Genomic DNA, 23483 nt, shown 5'->3' on the forward strand with positions numbered 1-23483 from the left:
CCAATAACTTTATAGTTATATCATCTAATCTCCCACTATCTTTGTTGATTTTTTTTTAAATGATATTCTACCAATATACTCTCCCAAAATTGGAGCCGGAGATAACGAGTTATCTTCATTGCGATGAAAAAAAATATCTAGTAGTATGTTAAAAATATCTTACCATAATATTTTGGGTTAATTTCACAAATGGTTTTTAAGGTTTGATCTCAATCTTACTTTAGTCCATAATTTTTAAAACGTCTCACAATTAATTCTTGGGATTTTACTTTGTTTCATTTTTAATCTTTCGGTTAGTTAAGTGTTAAATATTTGATAGAATTTGTAAAAATTAGAGATCAAAATTGAAAACATCTTAAATTTAGAGACAAACAATACAAAAACTAATCTCCACAAAGTCCCTAAGATTTAGCTCTTTTTAATTTTGGTACTTAATTTACACATTTTATTCAATATTTAACACCAAATTAACAAAATGACTAAAATTGAAATAAAATAAAACCTTAGGAACCAACTGTGAAACATTTTAAATGTCAGAAACTAAAATGAAATTAAGCATAAATCTCAAACTATTTGTTAGATTAACTCTAAAATTTTTTTGGTGAATTGAGTGGTACAATGTAAAGATTGGATCTTTTGAGTGGCATTTTTGTGTTTCTCCCGTAGAACTTTCTTGAGGAAATTGCCTGACATTTTATCGAAATACAAAAAAAAGCTTTACATTTATGCCACTGATCATAAATAGATTAGTAACTTTCAAGTGATTTGAGTAGCACTGATCTTAAGTTTATACTAATGGTGGCATAAATGTTAAGATGGCCTTATTTTAGTGGCATTTCTGAATTTTTTCCAAAAACTCTTTCCTTTTGGGCTCATTAACAATTGAGTTATTTCACATGTGATTTTTTAATCATTTTGAATCAATTTTGTTCGTTTCAAAACAATCTCTTGTTGTGCTAATACAATATGAATTCCCATAAGCCATAACCCTTTATTTCAAAAACAAGCTCAAAGAGAACAAATAAATCCTCAAGAGTCACTAACAAGGATGAGATTAGGCATTGGTGATCCTGACAAGAAGGATTTAATGAGTGTAAGAGCTTGTTTTGGTTTGTGAAGAGGGACTTCATGACCTGCACCTCTTACAGACACAAAAGTCAGCCCTTCATATTCTTGTGTCCAACCTCCAACCTGTGTTGATCACCATGTATTGAAAAAGATTGATGAGAAGAGAAATCATATGTGAATAATGTTAAAGGTCTCAATTTTTTCATATTAACTAATGTGACACGTGAGTTGTCATTTTTTTTTTTTCTGCTAGTGTACATTTAAAAATTATCACGTCAATTCATGTTAAAAAAATTGCATCAACCAATAAAAAAACAATACTAAAAGGCACCAATAGTGTCTAATGTTACACACTAACAGAGAGTAGGACCCACACTTGGAGCCCACTCTCTATTAGTTTTGGTGCTAATAGCCTAATACCAATGGTGTCCTCTACGCACTTTTCCTAATAAAACGATGATAACTCACTCACAACATGAATTGGTATAAAAAATTTTGGATAAAAGTTGGGATGTCTAGAACTACTCACCATATATTGGCATGTAATGTAATTTTTAAAAGCAATGCATATAATTTTAATTAGATGGGATTCATATAGGGCCCGTTCGATTCGCTAATTCGAGTTTTTAATTCGAGTTGAGATGTGATGTTGTGTGAGAGCTTTTTACTGTAGCAAAAAAGTTAGATGTGACTGTTTCTGAGAGCTTTTTACTGTAGCAAAATTCGAATTCTAAACTCGAATCAGCGAAAAGAACGGGGCCATATTGACTTTTGTTTTTTCTTTTTATAGTTAGATTGGAATTAGCAAGAGGATCTGGGAATAGATAACATTTCTTTCCTTTTATAAGGCCCACAAAAGTTTTTCCTAAATCTTCATAGTATCAGGATGATAGAGCCTAGACAGATACACTAATAAAAAGTAGAACAAAATTTGATAGACAAGAAGAAGGAAGAATCTGTATAGACAATTGCTGAAAGTTACAATGACTTGCGGAACTTCGAGGATCCATGGCCTCCCCTACTTGGAAATGTTTCTAAGATTTTCCCTTGTACAATTATTGAAACCTTTCCTACCTCTAACCGTGTCCTCCTCCTCCTTTTATTCTCATCCCTAAACTTTCTTAACAAGCTAACTAGGCTAACTAACAATCTTTCATAACAAGCTTCATAACAAACTAACCAACAATCTTATTCAACAAGCTAACTAACAATCTTGCTTAACAAACTTCTAACTCCTCTTAAGTCTTCTTACTCTTCCTAATGTAAACTTGCCTGAGTAAAGGCTTATCACAGGAATTCTGCTTATAGAGAAAGGCTTTAACACTACCGAACGTACAAGTTGCAAAAGTTCCTTATTCATAATCCATTTGACCGGTTCTATGCTTGAAGAAAAAGCAATCGTATTTTGCCGTAATGAGAGAAGAATTTCATTGCATTTATTTAATTTACAAGCTAGTTTTCTGAATTGTACTTACCTCCCCGTCGTCGTACCAGGAGCGCCAAGGGCTGACAGTTGGAAGCTCAAGAGCATCTATACTATACCGCGTTGATGTTATCGGTATTATAGCATCTGTATCACCACTGTTACACATGAAAAATGGATTCAGTACAAGAATGAGTAGGCCAAACTCACCTGAAATGAAAGAAACAAAGGGCTTGCTGGCAGAACGATTCTAAACACTGCAAAAAATTTGCGCAATTAACAAAGAAAAGTGCTTCCTTATGACAATCAAACTTATATATATGGTAGGAGATTTATACCAGTCTTGTGCATTTTCAAACATCAAATCACATCAAAATCATGACAAAAAAACTATGTGAATCTAACAAAACTTGATGAAGATCTGATAGCAAATTTTGAGTATTACCGGTAGGGTGCTTTTTTGTACTTCACCAAAGAATATGCATTATCTTAAACAATGGGAAAGAAAGTTATTTGAGAAATATGTAATGGTAATATCATTGATCGGGTTGAATAAAACATAACTTTGATTTCAATGGGGGTAAACCATCATTTTTTGAGGTGTTTGAGTGATACCTAAAAACCCATATACGAAGACCTGAATGTATCAGCTCATGGTAAATGTCAAGCACTGTTGTAGGAGAATCCTTCCAGGATCTATTTACCAATATACTGCAAGACAGGAAACAGAAAAAAGAGGTTACCAATATTTAGGACCTTCTCTGCTCCGAAATCCATGGAAAAATAACTCCAAAGAAGATAAAATGTGAAATGGTGGAAAATAGTGGACGGAAAAGTGTACACTTCCTAGAAGTCAGTCGTTAGATAATTGGGATTTTTTTTTTTTTTTGAAAAGAAATGAAGAATTTTATTGAAAATAATTGTAAAAGGAAAACTGGCAACAGGGACGAGGAGTTATCCTCCACAAAGCCAGAACAAAAATACAAGGCAATGAAATTGCCGTCAGATTAAAAACTGGAACTCTAGGACAATGCTATAAAAAAGGAGCCCAACTCCTAACAAAATCCGAAAACGATGGCCTCCCAAATTCTTTCTCCCGATATACCGACAATGAAACCCAATACTTTATCTTATCCCATAAAACAGACTCTTCTTCTCCTCTATCCTCAAAAATCCTATTATTCCTTTCCAACCAAATACCCCAAAATACAGCTGAAATTGCTGCCCTCTATAGTATCAATCCTCTTTGACTCTGTTATAACCCCTAGGGAGAACTCATCCCCAAAAACTAACTTGGAGGGTGCCCAAGTGGTTATAAACCCACATGCTAAGCCCATACTTTAGTAATGTGGGACTCAACCAGATCCTAACATACCACCACGCTTCCGACACCGACGTCCACGGCAGCCCACTCTGGATGGCCCACTCTGGCCTTTCCAGGTCGCCCCTTCCGCAACGTGGGCCTGAGGAGGGGCATGCTCTGATAACAATTGTTATAACCCCTGGGTAGAACTCATCCCCAAAAGCTAGCTCGTAGGGAGAGGGTGCCCAAGTGGTTATAAACCCACATGCTAAGTCCATACTTTAGTAATGTGAGACTCAACCAGGATCCTAACAGACTCAAACTCAATGGAGGAGCGAGAACTAATAAATCTCTGCAGTGGAAACGCATAACATTCAAATGTTTAGTGCAGTGGAAAGAAGATGTCATACTACTCAAATCATAACATGACATTAACTTGTCAATTGATTTAGCGCATCTGAAAAGACAAAGTCATAACCTAACCTGCCACAAATGACCTTATGTGACAATCCAGCTATAACTAAGAAACCATAACAAGACTCCTTCATTCTGTAGAGGTCCACCTAAATGGCTGGATGTCTTATTCAGGACGAACTTCCAGCATTCCCCGCACCCCAAGTAAAAATGATAAGAATAACAGCTCTATTGTATCCTCATATTCCTAATAAAAATGTAACCTCAGGAAGTGGACACAAACTGCTGATAAAATTTTGGGACATGTGTCTGTATAGCTTATGGAAAATCGACTCTACCTTTTGACAGAAGGGATGAATTCTGGTCAGCAGTAAAGATTACTTATGATGTTTAGGTTCTTTTAGAAGTAATTTGTATGCCAATGTAATATTACAATACAATTAAAAGCTTTTGGTTTTCTTCAATGAGTTATACCTGCAGGGATCCCATTTAGATGGCGCATGATCCGGGTCTACATGAAGTGCTGTTTGAACCTCGGGTTGATTGAAGTACACAATTGAGTGCTTCTCAGTGCAAGGATCATATTTCTGACTTATTCGACCAACCATCTATCCAATAACATGACAGGGAAATAATAACAATATATAAGTTCTAGACAAAAAAATTCATTGAGCTTTTACAATTATGCGTGGTTTTTGAGCAACTGAGGTTAAATCTTTTTGATACGAGGACTCAAGGATGGAAATAAGGTGTCTACACAGAATTTTTCAAAAATGAAGTCCCACAAGAGTGTCTCCAACATAGAGTCAAATTAGTGTACCAATGTCGTTAGTATTTTAGTAGTAAAACCACTCTCCAATGCACTGCTATTTCTATGCAAACTTTGGCATATTCTATAGCTGGTGCCAAATTTAGCACCAAGTATAGCATATGCCAAATTTTGGCATTTGATTGCAATTAGTTAATTTGGCAACAAGTATAGCATATGCAAAATTTTAACACTTGATAGCTATTAGTTGATATATTCACTTTTTCATGTTGATCACTATAACAGTATCATTTCAAATTATTTTAAATGTTTATTTTTACAAGTTCCAAACCTAAAATAATCTTGACAAACAGTAGATATAGCATTTGAAATAGCATAATGCATTGGAGCACAAAATAGAAAAGCATATTAAATATGTTATTTTCACCTTTTTCGATACCAGATGTCACATTGGCTTTTTGGCATTTGCATTGGAGATGGTCTAACTCATAGTTTGATATTAAAACTAAGAACATGAACAGGAAAGGTAACCATTAACCAAATATCTGAAGGGTCTCTATATACGGATGTGTAGAAAAGAGATGGCAAACAGTCTAACATCACATTCTCTTTTATTCATATTTTTATGCGAGTATTCATAACTGTTTTCTCCTGGATTAGCTATTCAAATGTTTTGAGAAGAACTAGACAGAACTAATTAATCTTGAAATTCTCCTTATGTTTTTGTCATACAACACTTATTTCAACTACTTAAAGATGACCAGTTTAGAAGTATACACTCACATGCATTCTCTTCAGCAGTTGATTTGACTGGCTGACATTAGCAGGGCAGGTGGGAGTGTAGATGCTATATGGATCGATGTTTCCAAGTTCTTCATAAGCGATGTCTAGAATTTCATCACATGAATTTGAGGTGTGTACAAATGATTGGGAGTCACACAGAAGGTTAAGTAACTTGTATGTTTGATCAGATATCAAGCCAGCGGACCACATGAATTGGAAAGCTCCCAAGTGATCGTTGCGATCATCAGTTAAAGCATTTCCCACCTGCATTAGATACATATCTCGGCTCTTTAGCTTCTCATATGATGCCTAACTTAACAACTAGGAACTTTTCCCAGATAAAGAAAGGAAACTGTACCATATAACCCTTCAGATTGATTGTTGTATCCTTTGTTGCTGAATTGTGCCTTACAATTGCTTGGCTGAGCTGAGGAACATAATGTCCTAGTACGCAGATTTCCATGATTAAATCACAATAAAAAAACCAAAAGTTGTAGTTAACCAATTCTCCCAAAAGCTTAAGCTAATAGGAGGTGGGCCAATAATAGTTTATATAATAAGACTTTCTCCTCACGTGTGGGTCGAACATCCCTGTGAGTCAATACTTAATAGAGGGCCCAACACATGAATATTTATTTATAAACCTGATACATATTAAAGGCCCAACACATGATGATAGGTGCTTGAACTTGAGACCTCCTGTTTGGATACAATGTTACCAATTCTCCTAAAAGCCTAAGCTATTAGGAGGAGGGCCATTAATATTCTAACAAGTTCTCATTATGTATGATTATATGTGTCACTATGTGTATGTTTGATAAAACCTATGAAACTAGAGATCGAAGACAAAAAGAATGCAGGTGATGAAGATTCATTTACCTGCATAACTCTCTCCTGTAATATAAAAGTCCCTTCCTTTGTACTGAGGAAAGCGTTCAAACCATTTCAGTAAACATTCAAGGTTGTCCTTGGCTGCAAAAGATAGGATGATAAAGTAATGTTGAAGCAAACCAACACAGAAAAAGTTCAAAAATTATGTATGAGACCAAAAACAAATGGTACTATACCAGTCCTTTTATCTCCATTGCTTAGCAAATCAGAGGATGTGTTTGAATACGAGAAACCGACTCCAACAGGGGAATCGATAAAGAGGATGTTAGCGACTGCAAAATGGAGAAGGCAGTTAGAGAAGAATTGCACTCTTCCCCTTGAAATGAATCTTTCTATTCAATAAAGGTTTTTGTTTATTATCAAAAAAAAAAAAAAAAGTTGGAGAAGAATTGCACTCAGTCAAATAAAGAGAATGAATGCGGTGACTATTTTACCAAATCTAATGCGCTCAGCCAGAATTATTTTTCACAGTCAAGTACAAAGAAATTACAATTTATTCATACTATATATTTGTTAAGTTCTTTACTATCAAATTAACCAATAAGATCATGTAAAGTAGAAGCCAGAAAAAGAAACTCGAACGGAAAAAGGTGCATACATGTTCAACAATCACGTGCTCAATTCAAGCAAATCCCCATTAACAATTTGTGGGGTGAGAAGTATCAGCTGCAACTAGTTGCTAATTTGAAGTATGGGAAAAATGATATAATCTCATGACTCGTGGATAGTAACAATTGAGAAAATCGACTAGAAGTCGAGAACACATGACAGTGTTCGCCCTTATGTTCAAGAAGCAACACTATAATTCTCTTAACCAACTTGCACCTAACTTATATAATTGATTGTGCTCACTCAGTTCTCACCAACTCAATAACGGTTAAGGTAATAAAAGAACGAGGTGCTGAAACTTGCATAAATCTATGCACATTCTGACATTCATAAACCGAAAATAAAGTTGACATTCAAAATTGAAGATAACTTTAAAAACACCAGGTAACTGCCTTTTATACCAAAAATAGTAAATAATCTTCCTTCAGGATTCATAATCAGTTCCATACCTTGATTCCAAGAATGCGGATTCAAATACAGTGTCTTTGCATCTGGCTTAATATGAAACGGGCCAATTTCCTCCGCTTCCCCGTAAGCAATTGATGAGCATCCAGGACCTGAAGATTTCATAATTACTAAACATAGCAAATGGCAGAACAAGAGAGCAAGAAGGCCTAGAGAGATAAGAGAAAGAAACAAAAGCAAAACAACTTATCGCTTATCGCAGGTTCGAAATGGTGGTTTGAACTTTTTTATTAAACTCAGCTTAAAAATTTCAGAGTCAAATAAACAAAGAACATGTTCAATACAAACACTATTATCAAGATAAATGGCAAAAGGAAAGCAGAAAACTCTTTATGATCCCAAAACTGCAGCTAATAATCAAACGAAACATTAAGAAGAAGGTCCAAAGGCATAAACTAAGGACAATTAACAAATTGGAATCTAGAAGGATTTGGACTCAAGACATTGGAATTAAAAAGGCCACTTTAATCTCTAAGATTTCTTTTCCAGGTTGAAAAAAAAAAATTATTGCCCAGAATCACAAACAGTACTAAAAATCAACACCAGTCAAGAACAATAAAAAGTGAAAAATAATATATATATATATATATATATAGAACTTTGAGTGACCTCCATTTAGCCAGAGAACGATGGGCTTAGAAGCAGGATCCTCAACAGCCTCAAAGAACCAATAGAAAAGGGCCCTCCCAGATTCTTCATTGACTGTGACATAACCAGAATAATGTTCAAAGCTCACAATGAAGTTCTGACCAGGGAGCTTCTCAACCCTGTCAAGCCTCTGCTGGGCAAGTGGGTCCCTCGAGAAGCTTGGAATAGCAATGCCCAGATGAAGTTTGACCACAAATATGGTGAAGAGTCTGAAAATCAACGAAGCCCATCTTGTGTTTTTGGCCATCTTCCTTTCTTTGGAGAAAGGAGGAGAAGGGCTTTAATGGAGGAAAATAAAATAAGACTAGTGTTTGGATTGAAGGAAAAAGAAAAAGAAAAAAATAATATAATTGGTGGGTGGTTCCATAAACGTGGATTTTTTTGTTTGTTTATTGTTAGTTTGGTTTGGCTGACAGCAGAAACATGGGTTTACTGGTTTTGCTCACGATTGACCATCACCATTGTTCAGGCTCTACTAGCGGGCCATGCTTGCTGACGATTGACCATCACCATTGTTCAGACTCTACTGGAGGGGCATGCTTGAGTGTTTTTTTCTTTTTTTTTTATTTTTTCCTTAAAAAAAAAAAAAAAAAAAAAAATCTGTAGAGTGAGTAATTTTGTTCCACCCGTGAGAACTGTATTTTTATTTTTTTATATACTGCGTTGTAAATTGTTACTACATATTTGTATAAATCTGGTCCTTAAAAATTAATCTAATTATTTAAAATAAAGAGTGTTTTATATGGTACTGGATTCTGCTACATTATTTTGTGTCTCATAGAGTTTGAATTTCAAAATTTTTTCTTACAAAGTTCTCATCAATAAATTTAAATCATGATTTAAATATACTTTTTAAATGCCCCAATTCATTCAAAACAGGGCTTACAACCCATCCTCTATCTTCTGTTGATCCTAGTTCATCCTCCACTAATGGTGCGAAATTTAGGCCTTGTTCGGCAGGGTGATTTTTGAGTTAAAAACTCAAAAAAAATTAACTCGAGTTATAACTTTATTCAAATTCATGTTCTTTTAAGTTTGAATTTGAGTTTGAACTCGAGTTTGGAACTAAAACTCGAGTTCAAGTTTCTCATTCAACTCGAATTCAAGTTAATAAACAGTATTTTTTCTATTCTTAAAAATGTTATAACTTTTTCGTTTTAATTCTGATTGAAATGATTTTTTTTTCTATGCGTTGACAACGAAAAGACGAATAAAACTAGACCCATATACCCTATTAAAATTTTTCATTAGCATTGAGTTTTTATTAAAATACTATCTAAAAACAAATTCAAGTTTTGACTTACTCAAAGACAAACTCAAAAAAGATTCTTATCTCAAACCATAACTCAAATGTACACAACCAAACACAAACTTAAATTACAACTTCAATTCAAGTTATAACTCAAACTCAACTCAAAATATACACTCAAATTACCTAACTCAAAAACATCAAAAGAACAAGCCCTTAGGTTCCTACCTAAAAATTTCCCTTATCACTTTAATATTTCTAGAAATTAGATCTTAAAACAATGAAATTTCTTTATTTTTTTTGCCCTTGGTGTTGAGAATTACAGTAGTTCTATTCTGAGGATTGATAATTGCTCTTTAGATTAACACAGTAGATTTCTTCTACTGGTTGAACTTGGTGTTAGAATCTAAAGAAGAAAGTCACATTCTCAAGCAAAAAAAACCCCATTTACGATAAATTCTACGTTGGGGGCACGCTATGCTTAATAAACACCGCATGATTTGAAGTGTACACTTACAGTCAATAACCCTATGAATAAGGTGCCTCAGCATAAAAATGCTCCTTCCTTTAATTTAGAGTCGAGTAAAGGATAATCTTAACAAATACTCTTTAAAAGTGCATGAGTCCAGATTTTTATCCATTTCTATTGATGAATAACTTTTTTAATCAAATAATTACACTAACAAAAGGGTATTAATCAAGAGTAAGGGTAAAAATTCAGACTCATGCACTCTTAATGGTAAATTCTACAATTTTCTCTTGAGGGGCAAATTCACGTATAATTTTTTAATCATTTTTACATAATATTGTTCTTTACTATTACAAAACAATCTCTTGTTGTGGTAACACATAGACATCCTCAAGAATCACTAACAAGGTTGAGATTAGGCATTGGTAATCCTGACAAGAAGGATTTAATGAGTGTAAGAGCTTGTTTTGGTTTGTGTAGAGGAACTTCATGACCTGCGCCTCTTACAGATACAAAAGTCAGTCCTTCATATTCTTGTGTCCAACCGCCTACCTGTGTTGATCACCATGTAAGAATTAACATTAGGGGTCCGGCCAATTTTTTTTATAGTAACTAACGGTGCTTGTAAGTTGTAGGTTGTAGCACATAAACATTGCCAAGTCATTCTTTTAAAAACAATACATAGATGTATAACTTTCATTAGTTGGGATTTATTTATTCATCTTGTTTTTTCTTTGTGGTTTGATTGCATTCCAGGAATGAGCCACAGGCTTTGGGAATGAATAACATTTCATTCCTTCTATGATTGACATGTGAAATTCCTTATATTCATTCCTTCTATGATTGACATGTGAAATTCCTTATTGATAATCCATTTGCCTGGTTTCATGCTTGAAGAAAAAGTGATTATATTTTGCTCTTGATGAGAGAAGAATTTCGTCACATTTATTCGATTTACAGAATGAGTTCTCTAAATAGTACTTACCTCCCCGTCATCGTACCAAGCACGCCAAGGGCAAACAGTTGGAAGCTTAAGAGCGTCTATACTGTATCGGGTTGATGTTATTGGTATAACTGCATCTGTATCACCACTGTCATGCATGAAAAATGGACTTGAGTACAAGAATTAGCTACTATTTGACAAAAGTCACCTAAAATGAAAGAAATGAAAGTGCTTCCTAGCTGAACGAATTTTAAACGCTGAAAAGTTTCCGCAAGCGAAAGAAAAGTTCTCTCTCATGACAAGCGAACTTCTATAGTAGAGGGTTTATATCACACACCAAACTTAAATCATGACAAAAGAAAACTAAGTAAATCCAACAAAACTCGATGAAGATCTGACAACAAATTTATGTATTACCATTAGGGTGTCTTTCTTTATTCTTTCAAACAATATGCATTATGGAAATATCACTGATAGGATAAGAAAAAATATGGTTTAAAAAAAAAAATCATAATTTGAGGTGTTAAAGTGATACCTGAATACCCATATACGAAGACTTGAATGTATCAGCTCATGGTAAATGTCAAGCACTGTTGTAGGAGAATCCTTCCAGGTGCTATATACCAAATCACTGCAAGTCGGGAAACCAAAATTTAGGACCTTATCTGCACCGAATTCCATTGAAAAATTGTGGATAGAAAAATGTACACTTTCTAAAAGTTAGTCGTCAGACAATCGGAATTGAAACCTGACATTCAAATGATTAGTGCAACGGAAAGCAGATGTCATACTACTCAAATCATAACAGTATTACTTCACAATTTAATCAGCTCATGTGAAGGACAAAGTCATACGTGAACCCAACCATAACTAAGAAATCAAAACAAGGCTCCTTAATTCTGTAAAGGTCCACCTAGATGGTTGGATATCTTATTCATAATGAATTTTCCCCATTTCCGGGCACCCAAAAAAAAAATGATAAGAATAACAACTCCATTATATCTTCATAGTCCTAATTAACAATCCAACTTCAGGTAGTAAAGGCAAACCGCTGATACAATTTTGGACATGTGTCTGTATAGCTAACAAAAATCTACTGAATTTCAATCCGCGGAAAAGATTATTTGTGATGTTCAGGTTCTTTTATGTAATGTTACAATGAAATTAAAAGCTTTTTGTTTTTCTTCAATGAGTTATACCTGCACGTATCCCATTTAGATGGTGCATGATCCGGATCTACATGAAGTGCCCTTTGAACCTCGGGTTGATTGAAGTACACAGTTGAGTGCTTCTCGGTGCAAGGGTCGTACTTCTGACTAATGCGACCAACCATCTATCAAACAACATTTCATAAAAATAATAATGTTGCATAAGTTGCTAGACTAAAAATTCATAAACACAAGTACACACAACACTTGTTTCAACTCCTTAAGAAGATGACCAGTTTAGAAGTATACACTCACATGCATTCTCTTCAGCAGTTGATTTGACTGGCTGTCATTAGCATGGCAGGGGGGGGTGTAGATGCTATATGGATCAATGTTGCCGAGTTCTTCGGAAGCGATGTCTAGAATCTTGTCACATGAATTTGAGGTGTGTACAAATGATTGGAAGTCACAAAGAAGGTTAAGTAACTTGTATGTTTGATCAGATATCAAGCCAGCCGACCACATGAATTGGAAAACTCCCAAGTGATCATTGTGATCGTCAGTTAAAGCATTTCCCACCTGCATTAGATACTTATGTTGGCTCTTTAATTTCTCTCATGATGCACAACAACCAGGAAGTTTTCATAGATTAAGAAAGAAAATTGTACCACATAGCCCTTCAGATTAATTGATGTTTCCTTTGTTGCTGAATTGTGCCTTACAATTGCTTGGCTGAGCTGAGGAACATAATGTCCTGGTACACAGATTCGAATGATTAAACCACAATAAAAACAAAGTCCTGTTAGTTTTCCGAATTTCCCAAAGGCTTAAACTATTAGGAGGTGGGCCAGCAATTATTTTGTATTCTAACACTTTCCCTCACATAAAGACTGAACAATGAGCAATCGTGTGATTCAATATTTAATAGAAGGCCCAACAAGAGAATTTTTAATTATAAGCTAAAAACATAATGAAGACCTTACCTGTGACGAGAAATTCAGAAAGTGTAATAATGGGTGTTTGAACTTGAGACCTCCATCTTTGATACAATGTTAAATTACTAATTCTCCTAAAAGCCTAAGCTATTAGCAGGTCGGCCATTAATATTTTAACATGTACTCTTCATGCATGACTATATGTGTCACTGTCTATATATTTGGTAAAACCTATGAAATTAGAGATCAAAGAAAAAAGAATGCAGGTGATAGAAATTCAACTACCTGCATAACTCTCTCCTGCAATATAAAATTCCCTTCCTTTGTACTGAGGAAAACGTTCAAACCATTTCAATAAAAATTCAAGGTTGTCCTTGGCTGCAAAAGATAGGCTGATAATTTAAGGTTGAAGCTACCAACACAGAAAAAGTTCACAAATTTAAGTATGAGACCACAAACAAATGGTACTTTACCAGTCCTTTTATCTCCATTGCTTAGCAAATCGGAGGATGCGTTTGAATACGAGAAACCGACTCCAACAGGGGAATCAATAAACAGAATGTTAGCAACTGCAAAATGGAAGAGGTAGTTAGAGAAGAATTGCACTCGGTCAATAAAGAGAAAATTAAAGTGACAACTATTTTACCAAATATACTGCAAGCCAGAATATTTTTCATAGTCAAGTATACAGAAACTGCAATTATTCATAGTATGTATTTCCTAAGTTGTTTGCTTAAACCACATTGACCAATAAGATCAAGTAGAAGCCAGAAAAAGAAACTCGAACGGAAAAAAGGTGCATACATGTTCAATCGCATGCTCAATTAGAGCAACAAATCCACATGATTGCTCTGTGGGGTGAGGAGTATGAGCTTCAACTAGTAACTACGTTGAAGTATGGGAAAAATGATGCTATCTCATAGACAGTTTCAATTTAGAAAATCGACCATAAGCAGAGAAAAGACAATGGTGATCGCTCTTATATTTACGAAGCAACACTAAAAGTTCTCTTAACCAACTTACAATTAATCTTATATAATTGATTATGCTCCCTCACTTGTCAGCAACTCAATAATGGTTAAGGTAATAAAAGAATAAGGTACTTAAACTTGCATTAAGCTATCCGCATGCTGACATTCAAAATGCAAAGATAACTTTAAAACTCCAGCTAACTGCCTTTTCAACCAAAAATTGTAAATGATCTTCCTTCAGGATTCATAAGAAGTTCCATACCTTGATTCCAAGAATATGGATTCAAATACAGTGTCTTTGCATCTGGCTTAATATGAAATGGGCCAATTTCCTCGGCTTCTCCATAAGCAATTGATGAGCATCCAGGACCTAAAGATTTCATAGTTACTAGACATAGCAAATGGAAAACCAAGAGAGCAGGAAGGCCTAGAGAGGTAAAAGAAAGAAACAAAAGCAAAACAACTTATTGCAGGTTCAAAATGGTGAACTTTTTTATTAAACTAAAAGTTTGAAAAGAGCGGTTCGTGGGGTTTAAGTTCTGATTCTTATGTCATGGCTGGTTTAAAACATCACACTATGGTCCAAATTGGGGCCAAAACTCGTGCATCCAAACACTGGTTCGAAATGGGCTCGTGGTTAAAACCACAAGAACCCATAAGCCACACGGCCCTAAAAAATTTCGGAGTTGAATAAACAGAGAACATGTTCAATACAAACACTATTATCGAGATAAATGGAAAAAGGAAGCAGGAAACTGTTTATGATCCCAAAACTGCTTCAAATAATCAAACAAAACATACTAAGGTCCAAAGGCATACAGTAAGAAAACATATTAGAGGTCCAAACATGGTGCCAATTAAGAAGTTGGAACTAACAAGGTCATTCAATCACTGAGGGATTTATTATCCAAATTATAAAATTAAAAAAAAAAAGAATCTTTGCCCCTAGTCAAGCAAATACAACGCAAAGAACAACAAAAGGCACTTGCCCAGAATCACAAACAGTACTAGAAATGAACACAGGTCAAGAACAATCAAAAGTAAATAACCCAAAAAATAAAAAAGTAAAAAATAAATAAATAAAATAAATAAAAAAGAACTTTGACCTCCATTTAGCCAGAGAACAATGGGCTTAGAAGCAGGATCCTCAGCAGCCTCAAAGAACCAATAGAAAAGGGCCCTCCCAGATTCTTCATTGACTCTGACATAACCAGAATAATGTTCAAAGCTCACAATGAAGTTCTGACCAGGTAGCTTCTCGACCCTGTCAAGCCTCTGCTGGGCAAGTGGGTCCCTCGAGAAGCTTGGAATAGCAATGCCCAGATGAAGTTTGACCACAAATATGGTGAAGAGTCTGAAAATCAACGAAGCCCATCTTGTGTTTTTGGCCATCTTCCTTTCTTTGCAGAAAGGAGGAGAAGGGCTTTAATGGAGGAAAATAAAATAAGACTAGTGTTTGGATTGAAGGAAAAAAAAAAGAAAAAAATAATATAATTGGTGGGTGGTTCCATAAACGTGGATTTTTTTGTTTGTTTATTGTTAGTTTGGTTTGGCTGACAGCAGAAACATGGGTTTACTGGTTTACTGGTTTTGCTGACGATTGACCATCACTATTGTTCAGCCTCTACTAGAGTGGCATGCCTGAGTTTTTTTTTATTTTTTCCTTTCTCAGAAAAAAATAAAAAAGTCTTGAGAGCAAGTTATTTTACTTCATCAGTAAGAATTATATTTTTAATATTAGATTAATTTTTCAATTGTAAGAATAATTTTGTGTGGTGTATAATAAATTTTTAAATAAATTTATACAAATCTAATCATTAAAAATTAATTTATCAATTCAAAATAATTACTCCTAACGGTAAAATAATTCTCAAAAAAGAACAAGTTTGGTGGGTGATTCCACAAACGTGGAATTTTCTTGTTTGTTTATTGTAAGTTTGGTTAGGCTGACAACAGAAACATGGCTAGTGGTTTAGCTGACCATTATTATTGTTCACTATCGTCAGACTCTGACTAGAGTAGCATGCACCACCAAGGAATATAACATTTGTTTTTCCATAAAAGATAAGGCACCAAACAAAATAATTGTCATTCGCCATCCTAAAAGAATAAAAATAAAAAAACAAACAAAAACAAAATTATTGCCAAATAAAGGTTCCATTAGAATAATAAGAATTTTTTGCTGAACAAAAAAAAAAAGGAGAATGAGGGAAATAAGCTAACACTTGAAATGAATTAAAATTAATAGGCTAATAATTTACATAAGTTAATAAATATGCCACATTACTATTTTTGTCCATAGCTTGTCTGGTTATGAACCATAACTTGACAAGTTATTGTCTATAATTCACGATTTTTATTCATAATTTGTCTGGCTATGAATCATAATTTGACAAATTTGTCCATAATTTATCTGATTATGAACTATAACTTGATAAGTTATGACATATTAATTTTTATAACTAAAAATTGGCTTATATACTTTCTTAAGCTTTTCATATCGACATATTTTCTATTATTTCCGCAAACAAAAAAAGAAAAAAAAAGGAATAATCAGTGTCGTAGTTTGTACCTATTTTCTGTGCTTTTTTTTTCTTTTTCTTTTTATGTTTCTTTAAACTACTTGTTTACTCAAAGTAGACTGGTAGATTATTTGATTGTGCATTTTTAAAGAGAAATTTCTTTTTTCTTTTTTAACCATTATGTTACTCAAAGGTACACCAATGGTTTATTTGAATTCTGTATTTGTATGGAGAAATTTCTTCTTTTTTCTCCTTTAAACCACTGGTTTACTAAAAGAAAAAAAGGAGAGGTGATTTCTGTTTTTACTTTTTCAAATCACTAATTTACTAAAAAAAAAAAAAATGCACCGGTGGTTTACGTGCTGAAATAGAGGGAAATGTGGACCTTATCACTAGTGGAATAGGTACTTAGGGTCTGTTTGGTTCATAAATTTGAACATAATAGTTTAAACATAAATTTAAAATTTATAAGAGAAAATACTATAATAAAAAAGGTTTGAACAGTAATCCAAACGTATACAACAAATACGGGGCTTAGCTTTTTAAGTATACTAGCTTTTTGTCCGCCCTTTGTGCGGAGTGAAATCCTATTAAAAATATTAATTTGGCATATAATAAAAGTATTTATTCACATTTTCACATTATAATCTATCAAGAACTTCTATCAAAATATTTTACTAACTGTGAGGACCGATTTAGTAGACTTATATTTTTTTATGAAAAATGAATATATATTATAAATTACACACATATATACAATTGTGGTTTTATGATAGTAGTATTTAAATAGGGATATATTTTAAAAAATATATGTATTTGAATTGAGAAATTAAAAAAATAATAATTTAATGAAGTTAAAGAAACATGAAAATGTATGTTTCAATTACAACCTATGTTTCTGTCGAATGTTGTATTTTCGTAAATATAATCGAACATATTAGAAGAAATAGTTTTATCTTGATAAATTAAATAGAAAACTATTTAGGGTGTACATATGGAAAAGAACAAGATGTTTATGTAAGTGCATATTTGAGCATTATTATTTCAAGTAATGTCTTTTTAAAAAACAAAAAAAACATATAAGAGATATTTTAAAACAAATCACAGAGAAAACTAATGAGGGTCTACATGTAAGAAGGAGAAAAATATTTGCTTAATGGTATATTCGAGGAAAAACAATTCAGTAGAGTAAAAGAGAGAGAAAAAAAAAACATGTAACCTAAAATATATAGAGAGAGAAAACTAATAAAGTAACATATTTGTAGAAAATATTTTGACTGAGAAATTAGAGAAGAGAAAAATAAGTTAACGAAGTGAGTTTGCAAATATATTTGAAAAATGGTAGACTGAGAAGAAACATAGATAAAGGTCGAGTATGTAAATATAAAAGCATTGAGGACTAAAAAGTAAATGCAAGAAAAGCAAAAACAAAAAAAAAGAAAAAAAAATTTGGACGAAACGCGTTGGCCACGCGTCTGCCCAAGACTTCAGCGTTTTCACGCTCTTAGAATAGGTAGATAGTAAAGTTTTACTAATCAAGTTGAAATATATATATATATAAAAAATTTAGAATATTTTATAAATAGAAAAATTATAATAAATTCCTGTATAATTTTTGCTATTATTCAAATATCTCAAAAATTACTATATTTTAACTGCATTCTCATAAACTTGTCATATAGTGTAATTTTTTTTTTCCAAAAAGAATAAGAAGTAATTACACAAAATGATCATTTTTAAACTCTATGTTTAGAATATTTTTTTTATTTTAACAATATTGTAAATCTGTCCATTTTATTGTTATTGAGATGATATTATTTCAGCATATCCTTGTTTATATGGATTATTATAAATTTGTATTATAATGATTCAATGAATGATTAACAAAAGATAATAATATTAATACGGGTTATTTTATAGACTTATGTACATTAATTTTGTCATCCTTTGTGTAATTACATATATATAATCAACTCAAAGGATAAAGGGGTAAAATCCAATAACGTTCCTTGAGGGGTGGTATAAAACCTATCTAATTCATGAAGGACATGTTTAATAGCTTGTATTGTATTGTATAAGGTATATTGTATTATATTATTGTAACGTCCCGAAATTTCAATAATACAAATCTCAATAATTAACAGTATTAAGATAATGAATTTTTCTGTTAATTCGTACATTTTAATAATGTGGAATTCTAATACTAAATAAAATAATTTGTTTCGTGACAATTGATTCAAAGTGTCACGTTTATTCTTACATGTAAATTCAAGTGATAAAAATTCTTGAATAAGAATATCTCGTGAATTTTAGTACATAAACAAAAGTGTCAAGACATATAACCAAAGACTATAATTCCCACTAAGATGGGATCCATAATAACAAATCATAATTTATTATTCCGTAATATCATAAATTAAATTCTGATAGAATATTAGCGAATCAAATAATTTTAATTATAACAGTATTTAAATTTCAAGACCCAATTATGTGAACTCATGCCACACAATCAGTGAGAGAAATTGATACTATCAATATGAAAGTATACTAATAGTAAAGTACTCAGATGCAAAATTGAACTGATAAGATTCTTATCAATCAATAGATGTCATAAGAAGGATTTCAATGCAATGGTTGGAATTTGATAAGAATTCAAATCAAGGGCTAGGATTTAATCTACCACTTAGGAAAAAAATGGCACTAAAGGTGGCGCCAATTTAGAGGAGAAAGAGTTTAAAAAAAAAAAACTTTTGTCTCTCCCATGCCATGTCATGTCCACATAAAAAGTAGTCATAAAGAATCTTTCTAAAATTAGAAACAAATCTTGGTTAGTAAAACTTCAAACAAAAATGGTAACTAACCAATGGATTAAGTGATAAAGTGTCATAATTACACTTAGAAATTTGTTAAATCTCTCTTCTCCCAAAGTTAGCAAAAACGTCCCCCTTAAGGATCTAATAGTAAAATTTTTCTTTCAAAAATGCCCCTCATTTGTTGGTCTATAAATAGGTCCAAGTGAGAACAAAATTCATTTTTCTCTCTTCTTCTTCTTAGCCAAAAGTTTGAAGACACTTTCTTTCCCCTCTCTTCTCTACTTGGCCAAATCTCCTTCTCTCATTCACTCTCAAAATTTTCTTTAATCAAGCTCCAACAATCTTGTTCCATTCCTTTTGATTTGGAGATCTAAGTGCTAGAGAAGGTTTTGGGCAAGAATCAACACTCTTGACCTAGTTTTTGTGCACTATTTGATTTCCTTTCAAAATGTTAAAGGTATACTCTCTCTTCCTTTTTAGAAATTGCCTTCAAGAAAAGATCCAAAGTGTTGGTAGAGGTTGTGGGTAAGAAAGTTTCCTCTTCCTAGCTTATTCTTTTCATTGCCTCTATCATCAAAAGTGTTGAAATATGATTTCTTTTTCTTAAAAGTTGTCTTCAAGAGGAGATCTAGGGTTTCAAAGGGATCTAAACATCCAACTCAAGATAAAAACCTCAAAAAGATCCAAACTTTGATTGACTTGTTGTGTAGAAAAGTGTTGTTATTTTTAAGTATTTTGCTTCTAAATCTATGATTTTGAGAAGTTGTTTAAATGAACATGAGGTGGCTGTATTTATTACTGTAGATATGAGATCTAAGTGGTCTTTATGGCATGAAACTTGGTGATTAAAAATGGTAATATATGACCAGATCCAAAAAACACTTGAAAATAAAAATGGACAAAAACACCCTTAAGCTTAAAAATGAGAAAATTCACAAAGGAGGTTCTAGATAGAGGCCAAATTAGGCGTAGGTGAAAGAAATTTTTTAGATCTAGATGAGTGGAGAAAATTTGATATTCGGAGGTTTTCCAAATTCCGTACCTATAAAAAGATATCGCACTCAGCGATTGCATTGACCAAACATTGACTGAGGATAAAAATGGTCTTTTTAGTGAGAATTAGCCTTAGGTCCATTTTAGAGTTTTGATCCTCATATCAAAATGAGCAAACTGGTAGAAAACGACCAAATTTGATCCCATGAGTAAAAACATAAATTTTCCCGACGTCAGGGGTCAAATCGTAATTTTTGGAATTTCAAGAGCCAACCTATAATTATGAGTCCAGGGCCTTAATAAGGCATAACAAGGCTAGGGAAGTCAAAACTTAAACCCTTCAGTCATTTAGAAAACTATTAAGGGCAAAACGGTCATTTCAACTAAGAAAGGGTAAAAAGGTCACACGAAGACCGAGTGCTGAGTATTAGCTCAAGGTCCTTAAGATCAGAACACTTAGGAGGATAAATGTCATAGGTTCATATTCTTAGAACCATCAAAACCCGCTAAGGGTAAAACGGTAATCTTGCTGAGGATAAAACCGTCTATCGAATTTGTGAACACTTGGTTGGTCTAAGGATACTTAGAAGACCAGAGGTGGTCTCTTATCAACCCCATTAGCTTAAGAAGACCAAACGGGCCCATAGGCCCGAATAAGTACAAGGTAACCCTTAGGTTGGCCGAAAAGGAAACCAACTAGGTTACAAGCTAGAACCCAATCTTAAAGGCTCAAGTAAGAGATGAGGTAGCCTCTAAGACCTAAGAAAACCCACCAGGTGATTAGTCAAGACCCAAGCCCATATGGCCCAGTCCTAACGTCAGGAATGGTTAAAAATTCGGTAAACCCAAATAAATGTAAAAAGGGGCGACCTAAGAATACTTATAGGAACCCTACCAAGTTAAATTCCTAGACTCTAAAAATAAATGTTAATGATTATCGGAATAATAAATCAATAAGATCTAATGAGCTGATTAATTAATTAAATGAATACTTAATTAATTAATTAATTAATTAATAAGAGATGATTACGTGAGTAACAAAGAATAATCAACATAAAACAGTTAAGAGAACATTAATAGGAGGTTCCCTAAGTTATCGGTTAGCCCAATAAAAAATTTGATAAGAAAGTAAAAATAGAAAAGTAATTAATAGGATTAATTAATCCTATTAAACTAATGATTAGGAGACTAAGTCTCTAAGCCTGAAACAAAATAAGTCAGGAAAATTAAATAACGAACTAACGATCGATAATGGTGAATACATAGCGTACTATTGTACAAAGGTGATGTTGTGGGTATACGCTAAGCGATAATGCCCAGCTTCGGCAGATCGCTTAGCCCCGTTCATCTTCGGCGCAAGAGCGCTCGATCAGTGAGCTATTACGCACTCTTTCAAGGGTGGCTGCTTCTAGGCAAACCTCCTGGCTGTCTCTGCACCCCTACCTCCTTTATCACTGAGCGGTCATTTAGGGGCCTTAGCTGGTGGTGAGTACAAACCTACAACATGAAACGTTTTAAAATGTTTTTCTTGAGAAACTTTCTTGCCTGATTGTATTGCATTTATTCTCAGTGACATGAATGATGATGTGTTTATTGTATACATGCGTCTTGTTTAAAGTACATTACTTTGTGACATGATCACAATCACATGCTCACATCTAATAAGAGGCTAAGGTAATGAGACGAAGTAAAGTGTCGTACTAGATCTCGGGATTCTAATGGGAGGGTAATTATCCTCGGACTTCTAATCAGAGATTCATAACAGATAAAATTAATTATGACCTTGAGACAGTCGAACTAAATGTTTACGTCGCTCCCCCAGCTCCTCATGGTCGCGCACATTGGTACGTGCATAGGGCCCAATAATGATAATTGGACATTCCATAATGAGGCATACAAGGTCATACATTCTTATTTGATAATGTTTATTGTGAAAAGATTTTGTGAGTAATATTTGTACCCACTAAGCTTCGGCTCATAAAGTTTGTTCATGTTGTATTACAACTGTTGTTGGAACTTGCAAAGAAGGACGCGTACAGTGGAGGAATCATGCAATGGATACCACTATGCAGACAAATTCCGCAAAGGTTTTAAAGGTTTAAAGTTGTGATATTTAAAGGAAGTTGTAAATTGAAATTATTAATTAAGTTCAAAATTTGAATTTAGTTGAGTTGATTCCACAAAATGTAAGAATGATTTCAAGTTCGGACAACTTATTACCGACAACCATTTTGAAAGTATTTAGAATAATTTTGAAGTCTTTATAAATGAAAAGAATTTACAAAATTTAAACTATGTTTCAAAATAAGTTTTAAAAAAAATTACCTGAAAATTTAGTAACTAACTATTCTACTTTTAAGATGCTTTAAGAAGTTAATAGTGTCTTCTGCATTAAGTCACAACTAGTAACGGTTCGGGAAGTTGGGTCATTACAGTTGTATTAACATAATATAATATGGTATTCGATGTCATAACGTATCATATAAGGGGTTAAAATGTAAAATTCTAATAATTTTAGGGTTAAAATGTAATTTTTAAAAACATTTAGAGGTCAACATATATTGAGGTTAAAATGTAATTTTGTAAAAGTTAATTTTTTAGGTATACTAGTTTTTTTGCCCGCGCTCTGTGGAGGGTGAAGTTCTATTAAAAATTTAATTTGGCATATAGTAAAGTGTTTATTCACAATTTAACATTATAATCTATCAATAACTTCTATCAAAATTTTTTATTGACTGAGAGGGTCGATTTGATATGCTTAAATAAATATATATTATAAATTATACACATATATACAATTGTGGTTTTATGGGCCTGACGCGTGGAACCACATCTAATCTAACATATATAGAAGATTGTAGTAATAGTATTTAAATAGGAATATATTTATAGAAAAAAAAATATTTGAATTTAAAAAATAATTTAATGAAGTTAAAAAACCTAAAAATGTATGCTTCAATTACAACGTATGTTTTGGTCGAATGTTTTATTTTTGTAAATATAATCGAACACTTTAGAAGAAATAGTTTGATCTTGATAAATTAAAGAGAAAACTAATTAGGGAAAG

At 33.1% G+C, this 23483-nt stretch overlaps 2 protein-coding genes across 3 annotated transcripts; both read right to left on the reverse strand.

The window, feature by feature from the left end:
* Window positions 1–874: 874 nt before the first annotated feature.
* Window positions 875–8922, reverse strand: LOC112094426 (serine carboxypeptidase II-2-like). Of its 2 annotated transcripts, none has more exons than XM_024175237.1 (10): window positions 8335–8922; window positions 7710–7817; window positions 6828–6923; window positions 6640–6732; window positions 6119–6204; window positions 5761–6024; window positions 4683–4816; window positions 3107–3202; window positions 2544–2649; window positions 875–1191 (listed from the first exon to the last, which is right to left on the reverse strand). In XM_024175237.1, the coding sequence occupies exons 1-10, from the start codon at window positions 8618–8620 to the stop codon at window positions 1030–1032; spliced, it is 1431 nt and encodes a 476-aa protein (XP_024031005.1). In that variant the 5' UTR covers window positions 8621–8922; the 3' UTR covers window positions 875–1029. The 2 variants fall into 2 exon arrangements, with proteins under 2 accessions (XP_024031005.1, XP_024031004.1); XM_024175236.1 differs by having other exon boundaries at window positions 3056–3202.
* Window positions 8923–10393: 1471 nt separating this feature from the next.
* On the reverse strand, window positions 10394–15659 carry LOC21391855 (serine carboxypeptidase II-2). The gene is made up of 10 exons (XM_024175238.1): window positions 15195–15659; window positions 14351–14458; window positions 13591–13686; window positions 13403–13495; window positions 12851–12936; window positions 12498–12761; window positions 12234–12367; window positions 11570–11665; window positions 11077–11182; window positions 10394–10643 (listed from the first exon to the last, which is right to left on the reverse strand). Exons 1-10 carry the CDS (start codon window positions 15478–15480, stop codon window positions 10482–10484), a joined length of 1431 nt encoding a protein of 476 aa, XP_024031006.1. The 5' UTR covers window positions 15481–15659; the 3' UTR covers window positions 10394–10481.
* Window positions 15660–23483: the final 7824 nt, after the last annotated feature.

Source organism: Morus notabilis, unplaced genomic scaffold (assembly GCF_000414095.1).
Source record: "Morus notabilis unplaced genomic scaffold, ASM41409v2 Scaffold680, whole genome shotgun sequence".
Classification (NCBI taxonomy): Eukaryota; Viridiplantae; Streptophyta; class Magnoliopsida; order Rosales; family Moraceae; genus Morus; species Morus notabilis.

What these genes read in the sequence shown, in the direction of transcription:
- LOC112094426 (XM_024175236.1), bottom strand. Translation starts at nt 8,620, where the DNA reads ATGGCCAAAAACACAAGATGGGCTTCGTTGATTTTCAGACTCTTCACC. An exon ending in TACAGGAGAGAGTTATGCAG is followed by an intron (nt 6,205 to 6,639) that starts GTAAATGAATCT and finishes TCTGCGTACTAG; the next exon opens with GACATTATGTTCCTCAGCTC. An exon ending in AACTGCTGAAGAGAATGCAT is followed by an intron (nt 4,817 to 5,760) that starts GTGAGTGTATAC and finishes GTTATTGGATAG; the next exon opens with ATGGTTGGTCGAATAAGTCA.
- LOC21391855 (XM_024175238.1), bottom strand. Translation starts at nt 15,480, where the DNA reads ATGGCCAAAAACACAAGATGGGCTTCGTTGATTTTCAGACTCTTCACC. An exon ending in TGTTCTCTGGCTAAATGGAG is followed by an intron (nt 14,459 to 15,194) that starts GTCAAAGTTCTT and finishes TGAAATCTTTAG; the next exon opens with GTCCTGGATGCTCATCAATT. An exon ending in TCTAAATGGGATACGTGCAG is followed by an intron (nt 11,666 to 12,233) that starts GTATAACTCATT and finishes CCCGACTTGCAG; the next exon opens with TGATTTGGTATATAGCACCT.